This window comes from Oratosquilla oratoria, chromosome 18, assembly GCF_046742065.1.
Source record: "Oratosquilla oratoria isolate Oo_2021 chromosome 18, ASM4674206v1, whole genome shotgun sequence".
In the NCBI taxonomy this organism is placed as follows: domain Eukaryota; kingdom Metazoa; phylum Arthropoda; class Malacostraca; order Stomatopoda; family Squillidae; genus Oratosquilla; species Oratosquilla oratoria.
The window spans coordinates 43,247,497-43,271,835 of record NC_134794.1 but is presented as its reverse complement, the minus strand read 5'-3'; the positions used below and the strand labels follow the sequence as shown (position 1 = coordinate 43,271,835).

Genomic DNA, 24,339 nt, shown 5'->3' with positions numbered 1-24,339 from the left:
TAATATGATTTTTTTTTTTTTTTTTTTTTTTTTTTTTTTTTGTGTGTGTGTGTGCATCCGACCTAGATATGGATCAAAAGGTCTCCTGTCGGCATGCTTTGCCTTTGTAATCCTTTGTAATCTGAAACACATTAAAATTTCTCCTCTCTGCCTCTCTTAAATTAAAACAAATCTATGCCATACAGCTATCAAGCACTAAAACAATACCAACACAAAATTGGCCTGGTAACATACACAGTATGCCCATGATGCACCATACAGAAGACACAGACATGTTATTGTACACTGCCATACACTCTTGATATCAGAGAACTCCACATAATATATTCCCTGAGTGCTCTGGTCCAACCTAATGGCTGTGACTGGATTCTTTAGGGCTACTGGTCTTGTATAAGAGAGAATGAGGGTATTGGATTGATTGATTGATTGATTTATTCATATGTGTATGAATATATATATATAATATAAGGGTGGTAGATAGAGAGTTAATGGACTATGTAGTGGTTAATAGGATTATGATAGGAAGAGTTAAGGATGTACATGTGCTAAGGGGAGAGGGTGGGGGAATATCAGATCATTTTTTGGTGGAAGGTAAGTTGAGAGTGGAGGATAGATGGAGGAAGAGGAAAGGGACAAAAGGTAGGGAGGTGCTTAGAGTGAACTCTTTAAATGAAAAGGAAAAGGAGAAGGAGTACAAGAAGAAGCTGAAGGAGGAGTGGGAGGGAGTGAAGGATAGAGTAGAGCTAGGTGTGGAGGAGGAATGGGGATGGTTCAAGGAGGAAGTCACAAAGTGTGCAAAGATGGTGTGTAGAACAAGAAGGACAGGAGGAAATAGAAGGAAGGGTAGTGAATGGTGGGATGAGGAAACAAAGAAGGTTGTAGAAGAGAAGAAGCGAGCTTTCAAAGATTGGTTACAAAATAGGACGAGGGAGTCATATGAGAGGTACAAAGAAAAGAAAAGAGAAGTAAAGCAAAAGGTAAAGGAGGCAAAGAGGAGAGCAGTTGTGAAATGGGGTAAGAGTATGACGGAAAATTTTGAAAGTAATAAAAAGATGTTTTGGAAAGAAATTAAGAGAGGAAGAGGAGGCAAATCAAGTAGAGAAGAAAAGGTAAAAGGTGCAGATGGAGAGATGATAATGGAAGAGAAGGCAGTAAGGGGAAGATGGGCAGAATATTTTAGGGAGTTGGTAAATGTGAAGGAGGATAGGGAAGGAAAGATAGCTGCAGTGGAAAATGCTAAAAAAAAATGAGTGATGAGTGAGGAAAATGGAGGGATGAAGTGAAGGCAGTTGTTAAGATGATGAAAGCAGGTAAGGCACCTGGTCTGGATGGATGCCATGCAGAATGTCTAAAAAAAGGAGGTACAGTGATGGTGGACTGGCTGGTGAGGTTATTTAATGTTTGCTGAAGAGAAGGTAGAGTGCCGGAGGACTGGAGGAGTGCCTGTATAGTTCCACTTTACAAGGGAAAAGGAGACAAGTGTGAATGTAGTAGTTTCAGAGGGATTAGCTTGTTAAGTGTAGTTGGGAAGGCTTATGGGAGGATCTTGATTGAGAGGATTAGGAGAGGAACAGAGGGAGTAATTGGTGAGGAACAGTGTGGATGTAGGACAGGTAGAGGTTGTGTAGATCAGATCTTTGTGCTAAGACAGATATGTGAGAAAGCTATAGGAAAGGGAAAGGATTTTTTTTTGGCCTCTATGGACCTGGAAAAGGCTTACGACAGGGTAGACAGAAAGGCACTGTGGGAGGTTTTGTGGATATACAGGATAGGAGGAAAGCTTCTAGGAGCTGTCAAGAGTTTTTATGAGAGTAGTAAAGCATGTGTCAGGATTAGAAATGGAGAGAGTGAGTGGTTCGAGGTAAAGGTGGGACTTCGTCAAGGATGTGTTATGTCGCCCTGGCTGTTCAACTTATACATGGATGGGATAGTGCGAGAGGTAAATGCAAGGTTAGTGGGTCAGGGATTGGAGATTGTTAAAGAAAATGGAGAAAAGTGGAAGGTGAGTCAGCTGTTGTTTTTGGACGACACTGCACTTGTGGCAGGATCGGAGGAGGGATTGAGGAAGTTGGTGACAGAGTTTGGGAGAGTGTGTGATAGAAGAAAGCTGAAGATAAATGTGGGTAAAAGTAAGGTGATGAGATGTACAAGGGTTGACAGTGGCAGTAGTCTGGAAGTAAGCTTTAAGGGAGAGCGACTAGAGGAAGTGGATAGTTTGATACTTGGGTGCAAATGTGGCAGGAAAAGGTTGAGTGAAGGTGGAAGTAGAATGTAGATTGAGAGAAGCGAGTAAATGCCTTGGTGGATTAAAAAGTGTAATGAGGAATAGACATTTGGGAATGGATGCTAAGAGGAGACTATATGAAGGAGTGATTGTGCCAACAGCACTGTATGGGGCAGAAACATGGAACATAAGAGAGGAAGAGAGAAGGAGTTTGAATGTGTTTGAGATGAGGTGTCTGAGAAGTATGATGGGGGTTACTAGGCTGGATAGAGTGAGAAATGAGGAGGTGAGGAAAAGAACAGGGGTGGAAAGGGAGTTGGGAGATAGGGTTGATGAAAGAGTATTAGGATGGTTTGGACACATGGAAAGAATGAGTGAAGAAAGACTAGTAAAAGAAGTATGGAAGGCAGATGTGGAGGGAGTGAACATGAAGGGAGTGAACATGAAGGGACGTCCTAGGATGAGGTGGATGCATAGGGTGAAGGGGGCTTTGGGAGAGGGGAATGTCTGTTGAGGAAGGATGGGAGAGACAGGAGACAGGAGTGAATGGAGAATGGTTGTATATGGATGATGCTGTGATGCATGAGGTGGAATGGGCGGGGTGATGAAGGGTGAGGTAGTATGTGTGAGCAAATTTTGACGCAGCCGGAAGGGATTTCTCCCCATCTCCTTTATGCATGGGGGGACGGAGAGGGAGGGTTGCTGATTTAATGAAGCGGCCATGCTGTGGATGTGCTGTGTCTTGCGACACTGCCTCTGACCCAGGGCAGTGGACAAGGTGCAGGGATGACCCGTCATCCAGGAGGTGCTAAGATGAGAGGGAGGGTGGAGGGGTGTGGAATGTATTCAGGGATGGAATGGGCGGGAATGATTTTATGCCTTTTCCTTTTTGGCTGCCTCCCTTGTAAGGGGGAAAAAGCCTTGGTATATGTATGTATGTATGAATATATACCAAGATCTCTAATGTGAGTAGTCCTTTTGGGAGGAATTTTATTTTTTCTATTAAAAGATTATGGATAAAGTATTTTGCATATACCTTCAACTGAGATACATATTTTGTTGGTAATTCCAGACAGTTTAATCAGCTGAGAAATAGATCTTGGACTGTGTGGTACTCAAGAAGAGTCAAAACCTTTTACTAGGCTTCATTCAACTAACAAAACATCAGTACAGTCTAAAAACAAAACAGAAATAATACAAGTAAACATATCCATTCTAATCAGGTTAATATGCACATTTATTTATAAAAAGACAATGTAGTGTAACCCATCAGGCAAATATATATATAAAGTTACATGAAACTTAGAACACAACAGACTGAAAAGGTATTCCTTATTGTCTATGGTCTACTCAGCTGAGTTAAGTTGTATAACATAAAACAGCAAATGATATTTCAAGCATTCCATCATAGAGCAGTAGTTTGTAAAGAATTATCCTTGTGCTAACAGTTGTTTTAATATGACAACATACTTTTCTTTTCAGACACTCCACTTACTGTGGAATCCATACAGCAGTTGTGTAAAGTAGACCCGGCCAAGTTCAGTATTTACTCCAAGGATGCAGAGGAGGAAGACTTTGAAATTGTGGTTTTAGATAAGATAACCCAATCAGAATTTGATTCTTCATGTTCACTAGGATAAATGTTCAGGTGGGGGTCACACTAGTAGTAACAGCAAATTTTGTAGAGATAAACAAGCACATATAAACCGATGGCTATTTCCCCCTTACAAGGGAGATAGCCAAAAAAAACATACATATACCAAAGGCTTTTTCCCCCTTACAAGGGAGGTAGCCAAAAAGAAAAAGGCATTAAAACCATTCCCACTCATTCCATCCCTAAATACACTCCACTCCCCTCCACCCTCTACCCTCCCTCTTATCTTGGCACATCCTGGATGACAAGTCATCCCTGCATCTTGTCCACTGCCCTGGGTCAGAGGCAGTGTCACAAGACACAGCACATCCACAGCGAGGCCAGTTCATTAAATTGGCAACCCCCCCTGTCCGTCCCCTCATGCAGAAAAAGAAGAAGACGGGGAGAAATCCCTTTGGGCTGCGTCAAATTTTTCTCACATATGCTACCTCACCTCCCATCCTCCCACCCATTCCACCTCATGCATCACATCATCATCCATATACAACCAGTCTCCATTCACCCCTGTCTTCTGCCCTCTCCGTCCTTCCCCAACAGACATTCCTCTCTTCCCCAAAGCCCCTTTCACCCCATCCATCCATCTCATCCTAGGTTGCCCCCTCATGTTCACTCCCTCCACATCTGCCTTCCATACCTCTTTTACTAATCTTTCTTCACTCATTCTTTCCATGTGTCCAAACCATCCCAATACTCTTTCATCCACCCTATCTCCCAACTCCCCTACCACCCCTGTTCCCCTCCTCATTTCTCACTATATCCAGCCTATTAACCCCCATCATACTTTTCAGACACCTCATCTTAAACACATTCAAACTCCTTCTCTCTTCCTCTCTTATGTTCCATGTTTTTGCCCCAAACGTGCTGTCAGCACAATCACGCCTTCATACAGTCTCCTCTTAGCCTCCATTCCCAAATGTCTATTCCTCATTACACTTTTTAATCCACCAAGGCATTTACTCTCTTCTCTCAATCTACATTCTACCTCCACTCCACCCTCTCCTGCCACATTCACACCCAAGTGTCTAAAACTATCCACTTCCTCCAGTCACTCTCCCTTAATGCTCACTTCCAATTTGCTGTCACTTTCACCCCATGTACATCTCATCACCTTACTTTTACCCACATTTATCTTCAACTTTCTTCTTTCACACACTCTCCCAAACTCTGTCACTAACTTCCTCAATCCCTCCTCTGATCCTGCTACAAGCGCAGTGTCATCCGCAAACAACAGTTGGCTGACCTCCCACTTTTCTCCATCCCTGACCCACAACCCTTGCATTTACCTCTCGCAAAAAAAAAACAAAGGCACAAAATCCACTCCCACCCATTCCATCCCCACACACTCCACTCCCATTCACCCCCTCATTCCCTCTTATCTTGGCTCCCCATGGATGACAGGTCATCCCTGCATCTCGCCCACTCCCTTGGGTCAGAAGCAGTGCAGCAAGACACAGCACATCCACAATAAGGTCACTTCATTTAATCAGCGACCCCCCCCTCCATCCCCTCATGCAGAAAAAGAGAGGACAGGGAGAAATCCCTTCGAGGGTTGCATCAAAATATCATTCACACATACTCCCTCACCCCATCTCCCCATTCCCTTCCATACACAACCATTCTCTATTCTTCCCTACATTATCTTCAGTCTTTTCCCATCCTTCCTCAACAGACATTTCCCTCTTTCCCAATACAGTACATCTCATACCCCATCCATCCATCTCATCCTTGGTCGCCCCCTCATGTTCACTCCTTGCACTTCTGCCTTTCACACCTCTTTCACTAATCTTTCTTCACTCATTCTTTCCACGTGTCCAAACCATCCCAATACTCTCATCAACCCTATCTCCCAACTCCCTTACCACCCCCACTCTCCTTCTCACCTCCTCATTTCTCACACTATCCAGCCTAGTAATCTGTCATGCTTCTTAGGCACCTCATCTCAAACAAATAGATATCAGTAATAATTGTTGCCATAGATTTCACTGGCTGGAAACTTACAGCCCTGCAATGGCTGGCAGTGGTTCTTGGGGCTTTCCATAGATCTCTAGGAAGAAACATTGGATTGTTGTCTCTATTGTACTAGTGTGGGAATGTTTCTATGTCACTGGCTGATAGTAGAAAGAAAGCAATTGCCAATTGTCAACTTTCTTTATTCACATGAGAAAGAGGAGGAAATAAAGTCGAAGTTGAGTTGATAGATGTTTTGGACCCAGTCTGATGACTGAGAATGTCGATGGGTTTTGGAGATACTATACATGGCATGGAGGTGATTTTCCTTAACACCTGTCTCACAGGACCATCGTTTGTAGGTACATGTCATTGGCCGCAAAAAAAGCTGGACCAAAAGGAGATCACTCATTTCTTCTTTAGATTACTTTTACTTCAGTTTTAATTGATTAATTCTAAAAGACTAAAATAGGGCTGTTATTTCTATTATTTTATGTGCTAGTGGCATAATTGGAAGTGTGCTGATCTTGCATTTGCCTAGTTTTGGGTGCAGGTTCCACACTCCTGTTTGATTCCCAGTATTGACTGTTACTTTCCCCAACAGTTCAAGCACATATAAAGGCAAAGTGGCTTTGGCCACAGCTATGCACTTGCTGTCATAGGCTCCTCACCTATTATTTTCTTCAGGGGTTACCAAAGACAGGAAAAGAGTAGGCTTTCGCATCACTGCCGTGCAATCTAATTTTTTTTTCTTCTATATTTTCATATTTGTAGATGTGTTTGAGATGTTTGTAGATGTGTTTGAGATGAGGTGTCTGAGAATTATGATGGGGGTTACTAGGCTAGATAGAGTGAGAAATGAGGAGGTGAGGTGAAGAACAGGGGTGGAAAGGGAGTTGGGAGATAGGGTTGATGAAAGAGTATTAGGATGGTTTGGACACATGGAAAGAATGAGTGAAGAAAGACTAGTAAAAGAGGTATGGAAGGCAGATGTGGAGGGAGTGAACATGAGAGGACGTCCTAGGATGAGATGGATGGATGGGGTGAAGGGGGCTTTGGGGAAGAGGGGAAGACAGAAGACAGGGGTGAATGGAGAATAGTTGTATATGGATGATGTAGTGATGCATGAGGCGGAATGGGCGGGGGGATGGAGGGTGAGGTAGTATGTGTGAGCAAAATTTGACGCAGCCCGAAGGGATTTCTCCCCGTCTTCTCCTTTTATGCATGGGGGGACGGAGAGGGGGAGTCGCTGATTTAATGAAGCGGCCTTGCTGTGGATGTGCTGTGTCTTGCGACACTGCTTCTGACCCAGGGCAGTGGACAAGGTGCAGGGATGACCCGTCATTCAGGAGGTGCTAAGATAAGAGGGAGGGTGGAGTGTATTCAGGGATGTAATGGGTGGGAATGATTTTATGCCTTTTCCTTTTTGGCTACCTCCCTTGTAAGGGGGAAAAAAGGCTTGGTATATGTATGTATGTATGTATGTATGTGATGATTCCAAGTAATCGGTGAACAGTATTTATGTAATTTACTGATTTGTCTTTTATAAGAGTCTGACATTTTTATTCAACTGAGGAATGGAATCCAGATGGAAGAATATTGATTAATGAGGACCTTCTTCAGTTGAGGATCTACCCTTAAGTTGATTATCTTTTAGCATTAGCATGAAGGGAGAATACAGGAGATAGGGGTGAGTGGAGAATGGTTGTCTATGGATGATGCTGTGATGTATGGAAGGGAGTGGATGGAGGATGGGGAGATGAATGAGGGAGTATATGTGAATGATATTTTAATGCAGTCCAAAGGGATTTCTCTCTCTTCTCTTTTTCTGCATGAGGGGACGGAGAGGGGGGTTGCCAATTAAATGATGTGGCCTTGCTGTGGATGTACCATGTCTTGCTGCATTGCTTGTGACCTAGGGCAGTGGGCAAGATGCAGGGATGACCCATCATCCAAGAAGAGAGGGAGGGAGAGATGGTGTATGGTAGTGGAGGATGTGGGGATGAAATGGGTGGGAGTGGATTTATGCCTTTGACTTTGGCTACCTCCTTTGTAAGGGGAAAAGCCCATGGTATATGTATGTCTGAACAAAATTCATATATACTCTATATTTCTCAACCCTTGGTCACTTGGCACTCAATGATTAGGAGTTTGCAATAATCGTACACTTTTGGTCAAAATACTGAGGTACTTTGGTGCCAAAATGATTTTGGGATACCTTAGAAGCTTGGGGAAATAGTGGGAATATGAGGTATAATACTTAGTTATTTAGTAAGCTAAAATATATACATATACCAAAAGGCATTTTCCCCATATAAAGTAAGTAGCCGAAAGAATAATTATCTATACCATATTAAGGTGACTGTCATAATGCACAATTGATAGTGATGAGATTGGTGTACTGAACAGCACTGATAATGGCATTGCAGTGTCCAGCATAATTTCTCTGATTTTAAGGCTAAGATATTGGGTATGTTTTTGAATAATTTGTCTGTTCTTTTTTTAACTTTTCATAAGAGCAGTCTTAGTTGATGAATCAAGTGAATACAGCTTTTACTTCACCCTTAAATTAAGGAGACTCAGCTGCAACTACCATACTATGATGTCCCACACTAACAATCCTCAGACAACAACACAATATCTCTTCCCTAAGTGACTAGTGGTCCCTCCTGGACACTGTTGCCCTGATTCATGGAGGACCTGGATTGATTGATTGATTGATTGAGGGAACCCTTTCATATGTTTCAGGTGTATAGTGGGAGGCAAAACACTATTAAGATAATGAAACATAGTTATCAGTTATAAGCTTTATGTATAACATTATGCAACAAAATGGGCCTCCTGGAACTACAGGATAAGGTGTTCTACCCGGGGAATGTGCAACTCATCTGTGCAAACCTTACTTTTCCACTATGGATACTTACACCACTCTCATCTTAGAAACTCATACAATTTTTGCCTTAGAATTTCATACCATATCCACTCTGGGAATTTGCACTTTTTCCATGGAAACTCATGCCTTTTCTATTCTGGAAATTTACACTTTTCACCCCCTTGAAAGCAGGAAGTTAATCCATCATACCCTGGGAATGTATAGCTGTCCCAGTCTAGAAATTAACACCTTTTCTGACCTTGAAATTTACAATTGCAGTCCTGGAAATGCACACATTTACCACCCTGGAAATTTACACCCAGAATGTAAGTTTCATGGCTCCTGAGGAGTCAGTGATAATGGGTGTTCCAATGACACTGGACTGTTTCATGAGCATCCCTCGCCTTTCCTTTAGACTTGTTGTCTTCTGCAAGGGTGTCATCTCATCAGGTCGAGCTGGGCCACCATTCACTGATTTGCTCCGGTCCAGATCCTCCATGCTTACTATTTCCTCCAGGGGCTCTGATTCAGACACCTCCTCCTCCTCTGCGGCAGTGCTGAAAGAGATATTGAAGTCATGATAAATGTGGTCACTTATTCTGTATTCAATCCTTACATGTTCTGTTTAAGTGGACATAGATTTTCTTTATCATTGCTAGAGGTTCATTTATACATCTAAAATACATTTTGATTTACAGTTTTTCACTAACTATTTTTCCTTTTAAGTTCAGTGTTAACAAAAAGATACATTATTATATATATATTTTTTTCATGAATCTTTGCCTTGTTGAAATAAAGGGAATAATTACTCTCTGTATTTACATTAACCCATTTTCTCAATTTGTTGCTTCTTAGATGTAATAAGCTGCAGCATTAGTCCTTAACCATTTCGGTGTGATGACGCCTATGTAGGCATAATGATGCACGAATGGGTACATGAGGATGCTGGCATCAGCATCTTGATTACATATATATATTTTTTTGTAGTACATGATTACCCCCAGATTCTGTGAACTGATTTGATCATGTTTTTGTGTTTATTATTACTCAGAGTAAACAAGAATGAGTAATATAGCAGTAACTTTATATTTTATAATGTGAGTAGTGTGTTGCATTGTACATTTGGCAGTAGATGCTGTGCACAAGAATTTGACTCTTACTAAAGTGGTTAACCAGGGAGATAAATTACTAGTGGATGGGGAATGGTAATTTCTTTAAATACGTACACATGAAAGTCTCATAACCTTGCAAAACAATGAGATACTTGAAAGTGTAAAATAGAAAGAAGGACAAGGTGACTGGAAAAAGTAGTAGCAATTTTAGTACCAGTTCTATCACCTTTTTTCCACAACAACAAAATTCATGCTATTTCCAATGGCTACAATTCATTATTCTGTGCAAGACTCCTGAGAAAGATTCTGTTTTCGTTAAGCTGATCATGTCATGGGGTTGATAAGATGGGGACCACTACTGAAATATGAAGGGTGGTGCCATTGAAAGAGTATAATCACCTAGGGATGCAAGTAAGGCATTCACTCCACTGAAAATCCTTCCCAAACTCTTCACCCTCAGCCAGTGTATTTGGTAGTTTCTGCTGCAGAGTCTCTGGCAGGCGCAGAGCCGCAAAGCCTCCAAAAACAGAGATGATGCCCATGATGAACAGAGGTAGCACCAGCATCTCTGTGCCCTGACAGGAAGAGAAAGGAAGGTTGTTAGTGTGGAGTAGTGGTGGTTCTGTTAGGATCTGTACTCATTATTGAACAGGTTAATGCTCTCAAGCTTGGTGTATGGGGTGAGTTCTGAGTTTAAGGTTGTAGGTAGGGAAGGGGAGGTGGAGGACTGCTTATGCCACGCACCAGGTAATTGATGAAGGGGATGATGACGAGGCCCAGACCTCCCACGTAGGAGGAGAATCCGATGCCAATGCCCCGCACCTCTGTAGGGTAGAGCTCACCAGCAAACGGGTAGATGATGAGGAAGGCAGCTGACTCAGCGAATTTGGAGATGAGGTAAAGCACCAGCGTGAGTTGGGAGGCATCTATGGAAGGAGGAAACAGGGGGCCTTAGCAATTGTTTGTCTTGCATCTGCTATCCACTTGGGGTTTTACTTTAGATTCACCTTCTTCACACACACATCGGATTGACCGTGAAGATTGGAACTCTGGAAGAAAACACAATTTTCGTGGATTTCAGCAATGAGGGGGTACCTGTGTTGTAATAGTAGGGAAGAGGAAAGCTCGTGGTATAGTGGATAGGTGAAGAAAAAGGAGAAGGGGAGACATTATTGAGGAAAATGAAAGAAAATGAGGAAGGGGACGAACGGGTCCTAGATGTCAGAAGGGGTGTCAACAAAATGTGTGCAGATGACACAGATGAGGTTGAACAGGTGAGCAGAGGTATTAAAAGTAGAAATATAGATAATAGCAGCTCAATGGAAATGAGATAATTACTAGTAAGTCTAGAGAAGAAACTAAAAAAAATGAATGAAGCATGGGAAGTTCAGTTTAACCAACTAACAAATATTCACAGAGTTGATAAACTTGAAGAACTAAAGGAGAATCAAAACCTAACTAAAGAAATAGAAGAATTAAAAAGACAGTTAAGAAAAGTAAAGGATGATAATGAGGAATTTAAGAGGAATAATGAAGAGAATAAAGAGTCCATAGCAAAAGAGGTAATTGGTTGAAAAAAAGCCCAAGAGAATAACAAAATTGAATTTAGAGATATAGTGAAAGAAACTAAGGACACAGTTATTAAAGTGATGAGAGAGAAGGAAAATATAGTAAGATATTTTGCAGATAAAATGAAATATACAATATTAGGAATGGAAGAGAAGCATAATCCTAAAAGGACTACAAGAGTAAAAGAGAGAGAAAAAGTAAACAAGGTATTAAAATAGTTCTAGAAGATGAACAAGAAATTGAAGAAATGTATAGATTGCAAAAATACAATATAGATAAAAACAGACTAATTAAGGTTAAATTCAGGTCACAAACTTCAGCAGAGAATGTCTTGTTAAAAACAGGAAAACTAGCAAAAAGTGATCGGTACAAACAGGTATGGATAAAAAGAGATGAATAAAGAGGAAAGAGGAAGAGAAAAAAAGAATCGAAGCTAAAGAAAGAAAAAAAAAGAGAACAGAACAGAGTCAAAGAGGAATTCTATTGGAGAGTAGTGGATATGAAAATGAGGAAATGGTTCATAGTAGAGAAAAACGGAAGGGAAACAGAAAACAGGATGGAGGTAACAGAAAATTAAAAGTGTCTCACGAATATAGATGGCTTAATAACAGGTTTGAATGAACTGAATTATTACCTGAAGAAAAAAGATCCGGACATAATGGGAATTGTAGAGACAAAATTAAAAGGTCCATTACCACCCAACAGTGTAGGACATGGTGTATATAATTATTGGATTAGAAACAGAGAGGTAAAACAAGGGGGAGGAGTTGTGTTCCTGACTAAGAAGGATATAAATATGAGGAATGTTACATATGGAAAGAATAGAGTAGAGATGATTATGATGGAAATAGAGGACAGGGACAAGAAGAGCAGGAAGTTTGTGGTAAATTATGTGCCTCCTAAAACGGCTTCGTGGGAAGAGAGAGAACACAAAAATATGTTAGAAGACACAAGGATAACACTAAATAAGATAATGGAAGATGGAAGAAGAATAGTTATAATGGGTGACTTTAATTGTAAAGAAATCTGCTGGGAAGAGATGACACTGAAAAGTGGAGATGACCTATGGGGAAATGTACTACTTGATATGATTACAGAACATACAATGACACAATGGATACAAGAGAGTACTAGGTATAGAAATGAGGAAGAACCATTGAGACTAGACCTAATATTCACATCAAAATCTGAAATCGTGGACAAGATTGAATATAAGACACCAATAAGTAAAAGTGACCACATATTAGTTGAACTGGAACTAAATGAGGAAAAATACAAGGGGAAAACGAACAATATAGAAAGGGAAGATTGATGTATAGAATTTTTTTGATAAAATAAGAGTAAAAAAAAAAAAAGAAAGAAAAAAAGTAGATGGGAAAGGATACACAAGGAGGAAACAACAGTAGAAGAGAAATGGATTTTTTTTTTTTTTTTTTACAAAAAATTATAAAGTAGCGGAAAAATATGTTCCAAGACAAAAACAAGAAAAATTATATTTAAAATGTTGGTACATCAAAAGATGTAGCGAGTTAAGACAAAAGGGATAAAGCCTGGATAAAATGGAAACAAGGAAGACCTTACTAACTATAGACCGGTCTCTCTTACAAGTACGGTAGCTAAAATTTGTGAAAGAATGATCAAAATTAGATAGGTAAAGCATTTGAAAAAAAAGTACTAAATCCAATGCAATTTGGATTTAGACAAGGAAGATCATGTGTCACAAACTTGATGTGTTTCTATTCAAGACTAATAGATATGATATAAAAAAGAGATAGATGTGCTGATTGTGCATTTCTAGAACTGAAAAAAGCTTTTGATAAGATGCCACATAAGAAATTGCTAAAGAAATTAGAAACTGCAGGAGGAATACAGGGCAAACTACTGGAGTGGATGGAAGACTTCTTGCATGAAAGAAAAATAAGAGACAAACATTCTAATTGGGATGAAGTGATTAGTGGAGTTCCACAAGGAACAGTACTGGCCCTAATGTTTGCTATATATATTAATGATACGGATAAAGGAATTGAAAGTTATACGAGCTTCTTTGAGGATGCAAAACTGCCGAAAAAATGAACACTGGATTGGGAGTCGCTGCAGAGTAATTTTAATAAAGTATGGGAATGGAGTAGGAAGTGGGATATGGAATTCAATATCAAGAAGTGTAGTATAATGGAATTTGGAAGAATCAAAAAAGAATATTGGGATCATATAAATTGGAAGAGGAAGAAATTAAAAAAGTAGAAAATGAGAAGGACCTGGGAGTCATTATTATGAATAATGTGTCCCTTGAGAAATATATAAACAAAATTTTGGAGAAACTTATAATTTCATAAGAATAATCAAAGTGGCATTTACATACCTGGGTGAAGAAATGGTGAAGAAAATACTAGTCACATTGATAAGACTAAGATTGGAGTATGCGGCGATGACGTGGTCACCAAGTAAAAAAAAAAATATTATATATATATATATATATATGTATATATATATATATATATATATATATATATATATATATATATATATATATAAATAAAACAAAACTTGAAAGAATACAAAGCAATTACGAAATTGGCACCAACACTCAGAACTATCATATGAGAAGAGACTGGCAAAAATTGAGCTACAAACATTAGAGCAAAGAAGATAGAGAGGAGACTTGATAACTAAAGAATCATGAAAGGCATAGAAATTATAGATAGAGAGGATCTAATAAAATGGAAAAGTAGAGATACAAGAGGACACGGAAAGAAAATCAAGAAAGACCATTATAGAAGAGACCTGTAAAAGAACAGCTTTCCCCACAGGATAATAGACGTTTGGAACAAGTTAGATGAAAGTGTGGTGTGTGCAAAAACGATACACGAATTTAAAAACAGTCTAGATAAAACGAGATATGGAGACAAGACATCACGAGCATAGCTCCCCTTCCCGTAAAATACAACTAAGTAAATACACACACAGAGTGGTAGATATCTGGAACATTTTGAATGAGGAAACAATGAATGCATATACTATACAAGAATTAAAGATGAAACTGGATGCCGAGAGATAGAAAAGCGGGTACAAGCATAGGTCTCTTCCCGTAAAATACAACTAGGTTAATACAACACAGAGGAAAAGAGAAACTATGAAAAGGACATTATAGAAAAATGCAAGGATCAACCCAAACTATTCTATGGATATGTGAATGGTAAACTTAAAAATAAGAAGGAAATGGTGAAACTATGCCAAGGAAATACAGAATACACAGAAGATCTAGAAATGGCCGAAGTCATGAACAATCACTTTAAGTCTGTTTTCACTAGAGAAAAAGTACAGCATTGGGACGAAGGAAGCGAAGTGCGATCTACCCCCATGAGTGAAATAATAATAACACAATAAGAAATAATGGAGCAATTAATAAACCTTGATGTTAGGAAATCACACAGCCTGTGACGGAATTGCAAACTGAATATTAAAATAATGCAAAGAAGAACTAGTAGACAAAATTTACAACATAAGTTGCTCACTCAAAGAAAGAAAAATACCAAAGGACTGGAAAAATGCCAACATTGTACCAATATATAGAGGAGGAAACAAGAAAGAACCAACTAATTATAGACCGATCTCCCTAACAAGCAATGTAGCCAAAATTTGTGAGAAAATTATCAAGAATAGATTGGTAAAACACCTGAAAGAAAATATAATAAACCCGAAACAACTTAGATTCAGACAGGGAAGATCATGTACCACAAATTAAATCTGTTTTTACTCAAGACTAATAGATATAATACAAGAAAAGAATGGATAGACTGATTGTGCTTTTCTAGACTTACAAAAAGCCTTCAACAAAGTACCACACAAAAAATTATACAAAAAAAGGAAAACATAGGAGGGATACAAGGGAACCTACTAAACTGGATGGAGGATTTCCTGCATGGTAGAAAAATGAAAGTAGTACTCAGAGAAAAGTATTCAGGTTAGAAGAAGGTGATTAGTGGAGTCCTGTAAGATCTGTATTGGCTCCAATAATGTTCAAGAAATTGGAAGACTTGAGTGGCAAACTTCTAAAATGGATGAAAAACATTTTGAAGGAAAGATACATGAGGACAGTAGTAAAGGATAAGAGGTCAAGAAGCTGGAGAGCAGTAACGAGGAAAGTTCCACAAGTTTCATTGCTTGCACTAATAATATTTCTTGTTTATGTCAATATTATAGCGGAAGAAACAACAAACTATGCCAATATGTTTGCAGATGATACCAAAATAATGAGAAGAGTGAAAAACAAGGAGGATAGTAGACTGAAAAAAAAATCTAGACACTATTTTTGCATGAAGTCAAGAATGAGAAGTGAAGTTCAGAAAAAAAGTAAAATACTGGAAATGGGCGATAGCATCAAAAGACCGTCCTTCAAACTATTTCTTGGGAAGTGAACCCATTTCTAAAGCAGAAGATAAAGACTTGGGAGTGTTGGTAAAAGACAACCTGTCACTTGACAGACATATCAGCAAGACTGTGGGGGAGACATATGGACTACTGCAGAAGATTAAAGTGGCGCTTCATTATATGGCTGAAGAGATGATAAAAAATCTCGTCAAAACCCTGGTATGTCCAAGACTGGAATGTGCGTCAGTAGCCCCCACACAGAGTGAAGGATATAAGCAATATCGAGAGAATATAAAGAACAGCAACCAAAGTGGTCCCCAGCCTTGGAAATAAACCCTATGAGGAAAGACTAAAAGTACTGGGTCTGCCACTTTGAAAGATCGAAGAGAAAGAGGTGATATGATTACAGTATTCAGGTCACTAAAGGGGATAGATTGCATTAACAGAAGATATCTCCTGATTAAAGACTGGAAGAATTTAAGAGGAGTAGATTAAGAAAGACCACATTTGTAAAATATGTGAAGTAATACAGTTTTCCATATAAAAACATAAATTAATAGAATAGCTTAGAAGGTGATATAGCCCAAACTCAAACAATACATGAGTTCAAATCTAAATATGATAACTGGAAATCAGATATGGATTAAGTTGGAACTGTACAATGCAACAGTAAATGAATATCGCTGATAAATCTGAAGAGAATCCCAAAGAATTCTATGGGTACATTAAAGATAAGAAGGTTATTATGAGTCGCATAGGCCCACTATTATCTGCTAATGGTCAACTTGAATAATCGAATGAAAGAATGTGTAATATTTTAAACAACACTTTTAGCTCGGTATTTGTAAACGAAACACCCCAAAGGGAAAATATAACTGAAGCCTGTGATAAGACTAGAGGAAACTTGTTACTATAGATATAACAAAAGAATGAATTAAAAGATGTATAGAAAAGTCAGTTAATAAGAATAAAACACAAGGGCCTGATGGTTGGCACCCAAGAATTTTGAAGGAAATTAAAAACAAGATTGTTGTTTCATTAGAAATTGTAAAAAAAAAAAAAAAAAAAAAAAAAAATATATATATATATATATACATATATATAAATACATATATATATATATATATATATATACATATATATATACTTATATATATACATATATATATATATATGTATATATATATATTTATATATATAATCAGATCTGGAAATGTCCCAAGAGAATGGAAATTAGCTGTTACCCCTGTATTCAAAAAGGGTGACAAAAAGAAGCCAATGCACTACAGGCAGTAGTGGGATTCAGCCGGTTCTTACCTATTCGCTAGAACCGGCTCACGCAAATTTGTCAGTTCGGCGAACCGGCTAACTGGCGAACCGACTAGTTGCTCAGCTGGTCAGTGGTCTTCTGCATCTCATCCGATAAGTACCGGGACGGTATGTTTCGTAACTTTCGTTAGTGATTTATTGCATAGTTTATTTACACAAGTGGTTACCAGTTTTTTTTTCATGTATATAGTGCTTGGTTTCTCTGTATATTTGTGTTATTAAACTACATTTTATTATAATTATGGACATACATACATACATACACGCACTCTCATACACACGCTCATCGAAGCAACACCGCTCGTCGTCGCTGTCGTCGCGCGACCAAGAAGAAGAGGATTTACGACGAAAAAGGAAAACCTGGTTTGTACTGTAGGGGTGGGGAGTGAACGTGAGTGCCCGAAATGGTATCTATGCAGTGCTAGTTAATTGTGTTAACTCGAAATTAGCAAAAATGAATGAAAACGACTCGAAAGCCAGTTGCGAATCAGAGCCATCTGGCGGCAATCCACTGAACCGCGATGTAAACAATCAACAAAGCACGTATGACAATGATTTCTTAGGGTTTGGTAAGTACGAAAGAAAGAACTTAAGTAGATTATTAGAGATAGAGAGAGAGATGAGCAAAAATAGGACTCGGTGGGAAAATGAAATCATGGACTTAAGAAAAGAGGTCATTGGTTTAATTGATTGTTTATCTAAGACTAACCATGAAATTTCTGACCTGAGAAAAGCTAACTTGGATCTTACAAACGAAATTAAAGAAATGAAAAGAGACATAAATGAACTGAAGAATGATAATGAAAAGAAGAAAACTAATGATAATAACAATAGCGAAAATCTAAAGCAGGAAGTGAACAACAAATTACAAGAATTGACACAAAAGATCGAAGAAAACTTAGGTGGGGACAGTATCCAGGAAATTAAGAAGTGGAAAGAAAATATTGAAAATAAAGAAATTGCTTTCAAAGAAATAGTCAAGCAGCAAATGCAAGATAATGCAAAAGACACAATCATTCAAGTGATTAACGAAAAAGCAAATTGGGTCAGGGACACAGTAGATAGGAAGAAATGTATTGTGGTTTATGGGCTTAAAGAAAAACAAGGACTGGCGAGGTACATGAGAGAAAAAGAAGAAAAAGAGACAGCAGTAGAAATCCTTAATGAAATTCAGGGGGGAGACAGTGATTCAGGCACAGACTTAGAAGAGACTTACAGAATTGGTCGCTATACTAAGGATAGGAATCGACCTCTAAAGATAAAACTAAGGTCACAAGTGGTAGTAGAAGACATATTTGAAAAAGTAGGTAACTTGGCAAAGAGTGAAAAATACAATAAGATATGGATAAAAAGAGAAATGAGTACTGAGGAATTAGAAAAAGAAAGGGCACTAAGAGAAGAAGCAAAGGAAAAAAACTTGAAAAGATCGGAGACAGAATGCAAAGAATTCCAGTGGAGAGTAATAGACTTGAGATTAAGACAATGGCGCTTCAAAACGAACAAAACAAGGGAAGAAGAAACCAGGGAGAAGGAAGAAAATTAAAAGTGGCCTATACCAACATTGACGGACTAATTTCGGGACTGAACGAACTCAATGATTATCTGTTAGAAGCAAAACCAGACATAATGGGAATTGTAGAGACTAAACTAAGAGGTGAAATACCATCCACTGTTATCGGACAAGGTTTATACAACTACTGGATAAAAAACAGGGACAAGAAACAGGGAGGGGGAATCATGTTCTTGGCCAAGAAAGACCTAAAGGTGACAAAAATTGCAGATGGCAAAGGTAATGCTGAATTGATCATGATAAAAGTCGAAGGCAAGAATATGAAAAGTAGAAAGTTTGTGGTGACTTATGTGCCTCCAAAAACAAGCGCTTGGAAAGAAATCGAACATACAAAGATGCTAGACGACACAAGAAAATCACTCAATGAGATACTAATGGGTAAGGGTAATCTGGTAGTTATGGGGGACTTCAATTGCAAAGAAATTTGTTGGGACAGCATGACAGTGCAAGGAGGAGATGACTCGTGGGGCAATGTACTGCTAGATATGACCATGGAGTACACAATGACCCAATGGGTCCGTGAAAACACAAGGTACAGAAATAATGAAGAGCCATCGAAACTAGATCTAATATTTACAACAGAGCCTGAAATAGTGCATAAAGTCCAGTATGAGACACCAATTGGAAAGAGTGACCATGTACTCATTGAAACTATACTAAAGGAAGAAATAGACATAGAGAGGAACGAAAAGCATAGGAAAGGAAGACTGAGGTACAACAAAACAGACTTTACAAAACTAAAGACATTCTTCCGGAATGCAAACTGGGAAATATTTTACAGGGAAGAAACAGCAGTGGAAGAGAAATGGAATATATTGATGGAAAACTACAATGAAGGGGTAAACAGGCATGTACCAAGACAAAAGCGAGAGAGAGAGTACATTAAATGTTGGTTCAACAAAAGATGCAGTGAGGCAAAAGACAGAAGGGACAAAGCTTGGAAAAAGTGGAGAAAAGACAAAAAACAAAGCAAATGGCAAATTTATGTTAACTATAGAAATGAGTATGTTAATGTGAGAAGAGAGGAGAAAAGGAACCATGAGAAGGATATTATAGACAAATGCAAAGAGCAACCCAAACTATTCTATCGGTATGTGAATGGTAAACTTAAAAACAAACAGGAATTGGTGAAACTATGCCAAGGAAACATAGAATACACAGAAGATTTAGAGATGGCCGAAGTCATGAACAATCACTTTAAATCTGTTTTCACCAGAGAGAAAATACCAAATTGTGACATAGACAAAAACAAGAAATCTCCCCTCATGAATGAGTTTACAGCATCACTAAAGGAAATATCAGAACATTTATCAAGGCTGGATGTCAGAAAATCACATGGCCCGGACGGTATTGCAAATTGGATTCTAAAGGAGTGCAAAGAAGAACTAACAGACAAAATACACATCTTAATAAACAGCTCACTCAAAGAAGGAAAGATACCCGAGGACTGGAAAAACGCTAACATTGTACCAATACACAAAGGAGGAAACAAAGAAGAACCCACCAACTATAGGCCAGTATCACTAACAAGCACCATAGCCAAAATTTGTGAGAAAATAATCAAGAATAGATGGGTAAAACATCTGGAAGACAATGACATATTAAACCCAAGACAATTCGGATTCAGACAAGGAAGATCATGCTCCACAAACTTAATATGCTTTTACTCAAGACTAATAGACATAGTGCAAGAAAGAAATGGATGGGCTGATTGTGCATTCCTAGACTTGCAAAAAGCCTTTGACAAAGTACCACACAGAAAACTACTAAAAAAACTGGAACACATAGGAGGAATACAGGGAAACCTACTAAAATGGATAGAGGACTTTCTGACTGGTAGAAAGATGAGAGTAGTGCTCAGAGAAAAATATTCAGACTGGAAAGAGGTGATCAGTGGAGTACCGCAAGGATCTGTGCTGGCACCAATAATGTTTGCTATCTATATGAATGACATGGATGAGGACGTGAACTGCTACATGAGCTTCTTTGCCGACGACGCCAAACTGCTAAGGAAAATAGAAACTGATGAGGACTGTGAAGCACTGCAAGCAGACCTAAATAGGGTATGGAACTGGAGTCAGAAATGGGAAGTGGACTTTAATACTAAGAAGTGTAGCATAATGGAGTTTGGAAAAAGCAAAAACAGAATATCAGGAAAATATACAATTGGAACCAAAGAAGTAAAGAAAGTAGGATCCGAAAAAGATTTGGGAGTAATTATCACGAACGACTTGTCCTATGATATACAGATTAACAAAATTGTCGGGGAGACTTACAACTTGCTAAGATCAATAAAAGTGGCGTTTACATACTTGGACGAAGACATGATGAAAAAAATATTGGTTACATTGATAAGGCCTAGATTAGAGTATGCAGCGACATTGTGGTCCCCCAGTACCAAAAAGAATATAAAGAAAATAGAAAGAATCCAAAGAGCAGCTACAAAAATGGCACCTGCACTTGCAAACCTATCATACGAAGAGAGATTGGCTAAACTGGAGTTACCGACACTGGAGCAAAGAAGAGAGAGAGGTGACCTATTGACCATCTACAGAATCATGAAAGGCACAGAGGTACTCGATAGTGAGAACTTACTTAACTGGGACAAAAGAAACACAAGAGGACATGGAAAGAAAATAAAAAAACATAGCTATAGAAGAGAACTGAAGAAAAACAGTTTTCCTCATAGAGTTTTGGACACTTGGAACAAACTGGACAATGGAATAGTATGCGCAAAAACCATTCATGAGTTTAAAAACAAACTAGACACTGCAAGATACAAAGGCGGGACATCACGAGCATAGCTCCCCTTCCCGCAAAATACAACTAGGTAAATACAACTAGGTAAATACACTCCTTAGGCCTACCCACACAAACATGTTTGTTTATAAATAACACAAATGCATTGCACACATGCACACACATACTCATGTACATGTACACATATGCACACGTGTAAGCACATACATAGCCTTCACATGCACACACTACCCCCACACAAACATGCGTCCGTAAAAAAATAAATACACCTGCACTAGGTTGCTCAAATCGAATTTTTGATCACGAGACTAACTATAGGTTGGCACCCAGGTCTATACCCCATTTTTTTTTCCACCTGACAATTTTTCAGGTTTTTCGTATGTAAATATTTGAATATTTTTTACGTTTGGCAGCCAGAGATGCATTTTAAATATAATATTGTTAGTTTTCCATATTTCTAGTTAGAATATTTAATTGATAACAATAATATAAAGAAAATGTGGCTAAGAAGTGGTTGCAAATTAGAACTGGCTGACGAAAAATTTGAATCCCACTACTGACTACAGGCCTAGAAGTTTAACCTTAGTCATAGGAAAAATAATGGAAACTATCATCAGAGATGCTATCGAACACCATTTAGAAAGTAACTGTTTAATAAATAATAGCCAGAATGGATTCAGACAAACGTTCTTGTGTGACTAACCTACTCGAATTCCATAACACACTCATCTCAAATTATGACAAAAGAAACGATATAGATATATCTGGACTTTGAGAAGGCATTTGATACCATCCTGCATGAAAGACAATTGGCTAAATTAGCTTCACATGGAATAAGTGTTAGCCTATTAAGCTGGACTAGTAATTGGTTAAACAGTTGTTCTAAATGGCAAAACTTCTAGATGGAAAAATGTTATGAGTGGTGTTCCTCAGGGTTCTGTTCTAGGGGTAGCTTTCATTAATATAGACCATGGACTGAAATCTATTGTCTCCAGATTTGCTGATGATACAAAACTTGCAGGATGGCAAATGATCACTTAAACCAGTTGGATCTTCAAGAAGATTTAGGTAAACTACAGCAATAGTCTGAAAAGTGTCTAATGAAATTTATGTATCATGTTAAGCCTGGCAGAACAATTCAAGTTTTTTAGTCACACGTATATTGGGTCTTATTTTCTCACGCAGTAAGAATTTCTGATTAGGTTCTTTGGGTTTCGTGCGAAGCGCGCGCGCACGAGCATTGTGACGTAAGTACTATGCGTGTTGAATTTTGGTGTTTTTTCTAGTTCTTCGTTGGACCACAAAAAACGGGAAGCATTCGGAGCGCGCTCGGAATGTTAACGGTCACGCACGAACTATTTCCGAAATAGGATCGTAAGAGAATCACGACCCAGCGCGAAGGGCAAAGTACTAAAAACAGTGAAGGTTTCTGGGTTCTTTGGGTTTCACATGAGCAATGTGACGTGAGTGTTATGCAGGTTGAAATTTGGTGTCATACTTTTCTTCGTTCTTCGTTGGCCAAAAAAATCAGAAAGCATTCGGAGCGTGCTTGGAACATAAAAGGTCATGCACGAACTATGTCAGCGGTTGTGAAGGTCCTGCATTTGGTGTGTTTCTAGTAGGTTTTTTTAGGAGTAACTGCAAAGGTTGAAAAAACTTATTCAAAGTTTAAGGTTAAAATAAGCAAAGAGCTAAGAGGACGACCTCGATTCAGAGTGCACCACCGCCGCCATATCCTCCCTCGTTCTTCACCTTCAGGCATAACCACCGTGACGGTGGCGAAGACGCCTCCAACGATCATCCCCACGGCCAGGATCCAGCGGCGCCCCCAGCGGTCCATGACGATCCAACAGAGGAGGTAGGAAGGCACCTCGACGGCGCAGGCGAGGAAGAAGGAGAGGTACTCATTGTTGCCCATGGCTGGTCCGTAGTAACTCAGACCCACGTAGACGCTCTCGTTGGCAAACCTGTTGAGAGGGGGAAGCTCTTGAGAATTGGGGGTGGGGGGAGACTGCAAGAGATCACAAGCCTTGCACTAGCCAGTTCTATGTCAATTACCACCTATCCTCCCTATCTATAAAATTATCTCTTAAAACAACCAATTGTTCCAGCACTAACTATATGGCCACCAAGTCTATTCCGTTTGTTAACCACTTTGATGGTAAACCAGTGCTTTCCCATTTCCTTCTTGAACCTAAATTTGTCCTACTTAATCCATTACTACGTGTCCTGCCCTACTGTCTTAATATGATTATCTTGTCTGCATCACCCTTGTTATATCCCTTGACTGTTGTTTCCGTAGTGGAAAAATACTGATGGTTGAGGCGGTGATACAAGTTGGGTGAGATAGGTGGGAGTGTGGTGTGGAGATGCGGACGGTGCTCAAGCCAAAGAGGTCGGAGTAAATAGTTTGGTCGTGGGGGCAGTGGTGGTGGTGGATGAGGAGTAAGTGATGGAAGAGGCAAAGAAATGAAAGTTGGGAGGATAGTGTTAATGGTGGTGGTGGCGATATGGAGGGAAGGAGGGATGTCGATGGATCAGGGAGAAAGGGGAGGAATGGTGTCAATAACAAGGCGACATAATGTAGAAAATTTTATATGAGAAAAGTGCCCCATCCATTGAGAAATGTTGTTAGTGTTGGGAGTAGAAGAAGAAAGTAACGTTAGTTTATTAGAAGTGAGTTTTTGGCAATAGTTTCTCATCTTTCTTGAGTTGTTTCCGCACCATGTCAGGGTGATGAGGATCGTCTTGAATCGCATGTTGGGAGTCGAGCAGATCTTGCACATCCCTCCCGTGGAGCTATGGGACGACTGGACGCTGATGGCTTGCTGGGATATCATTCGTGCCTGGGGAATTGAAACAAAATTATTTACGTGCTTTTCTACGACTTGGACAATAAGTTTTCTAAATTAAAGGGGGGAATATTGTATGATA

The 24,339-nt window shown here is 39.1% G+C and overlaps 2 protein-coding genes across 2 annotated transcripts in view; one reads left to right on the top strand and one right to left on the bottom strand.

The window, feature by feature from the left end:
* Nucleotides 1-5,993, top strand: part of LOC143035178 (uncharacterized) — a 121,720-nt gene extending 115,727 nt beyond the window's left edge. Inside the window, exon 27 of the mRNA XM_076201844.1 lies at nt 3,707-5,993. Coding sequence (XP_076057959.1) covers nt 3,707-3,864 — 158 coding nt within the window. The 3' untranslated portion in view covers nt 3,865-5,993. The remainder of the gene's footprint in view (nt 1-3,706) is intronic.
* Nucleotides 5,994-8,617: 2,624 nt separating this feature from the next.
* Nucleotides 8,618-24,339, bottom strand: part of CarT (Carcinine transporter) — a 48,399-nt gene continuing 32,677 nt past the window's right edge. Inside the window, exons 8-12 of the mRNA XM_076201845.1 lie at nt 24,130-24,251; nt 23,158-23,372; nt 10,554-10,735; nt 10,209-10,384; nt 8,618-9,254 (exon numbers count right to left, since the gene is read on the bottom strand). Of these exons, the coding sequence (XP_076057960.1) occupies nt 9,011-9,254; nt 10,209-10,384; nt 10,554-10,735; nt 23,158-23,372; nt 24,130-24,251 (939 nt within the window). The 3' untranslated portion in view covers nt 8,618-9,010. The remainder of the gene's footprint in view (nt 9,255-10,208; nt 10,385-10,553; nt 10,736-23,157; nt 23,373-24,129; nt 24,252-24,339) is intronic.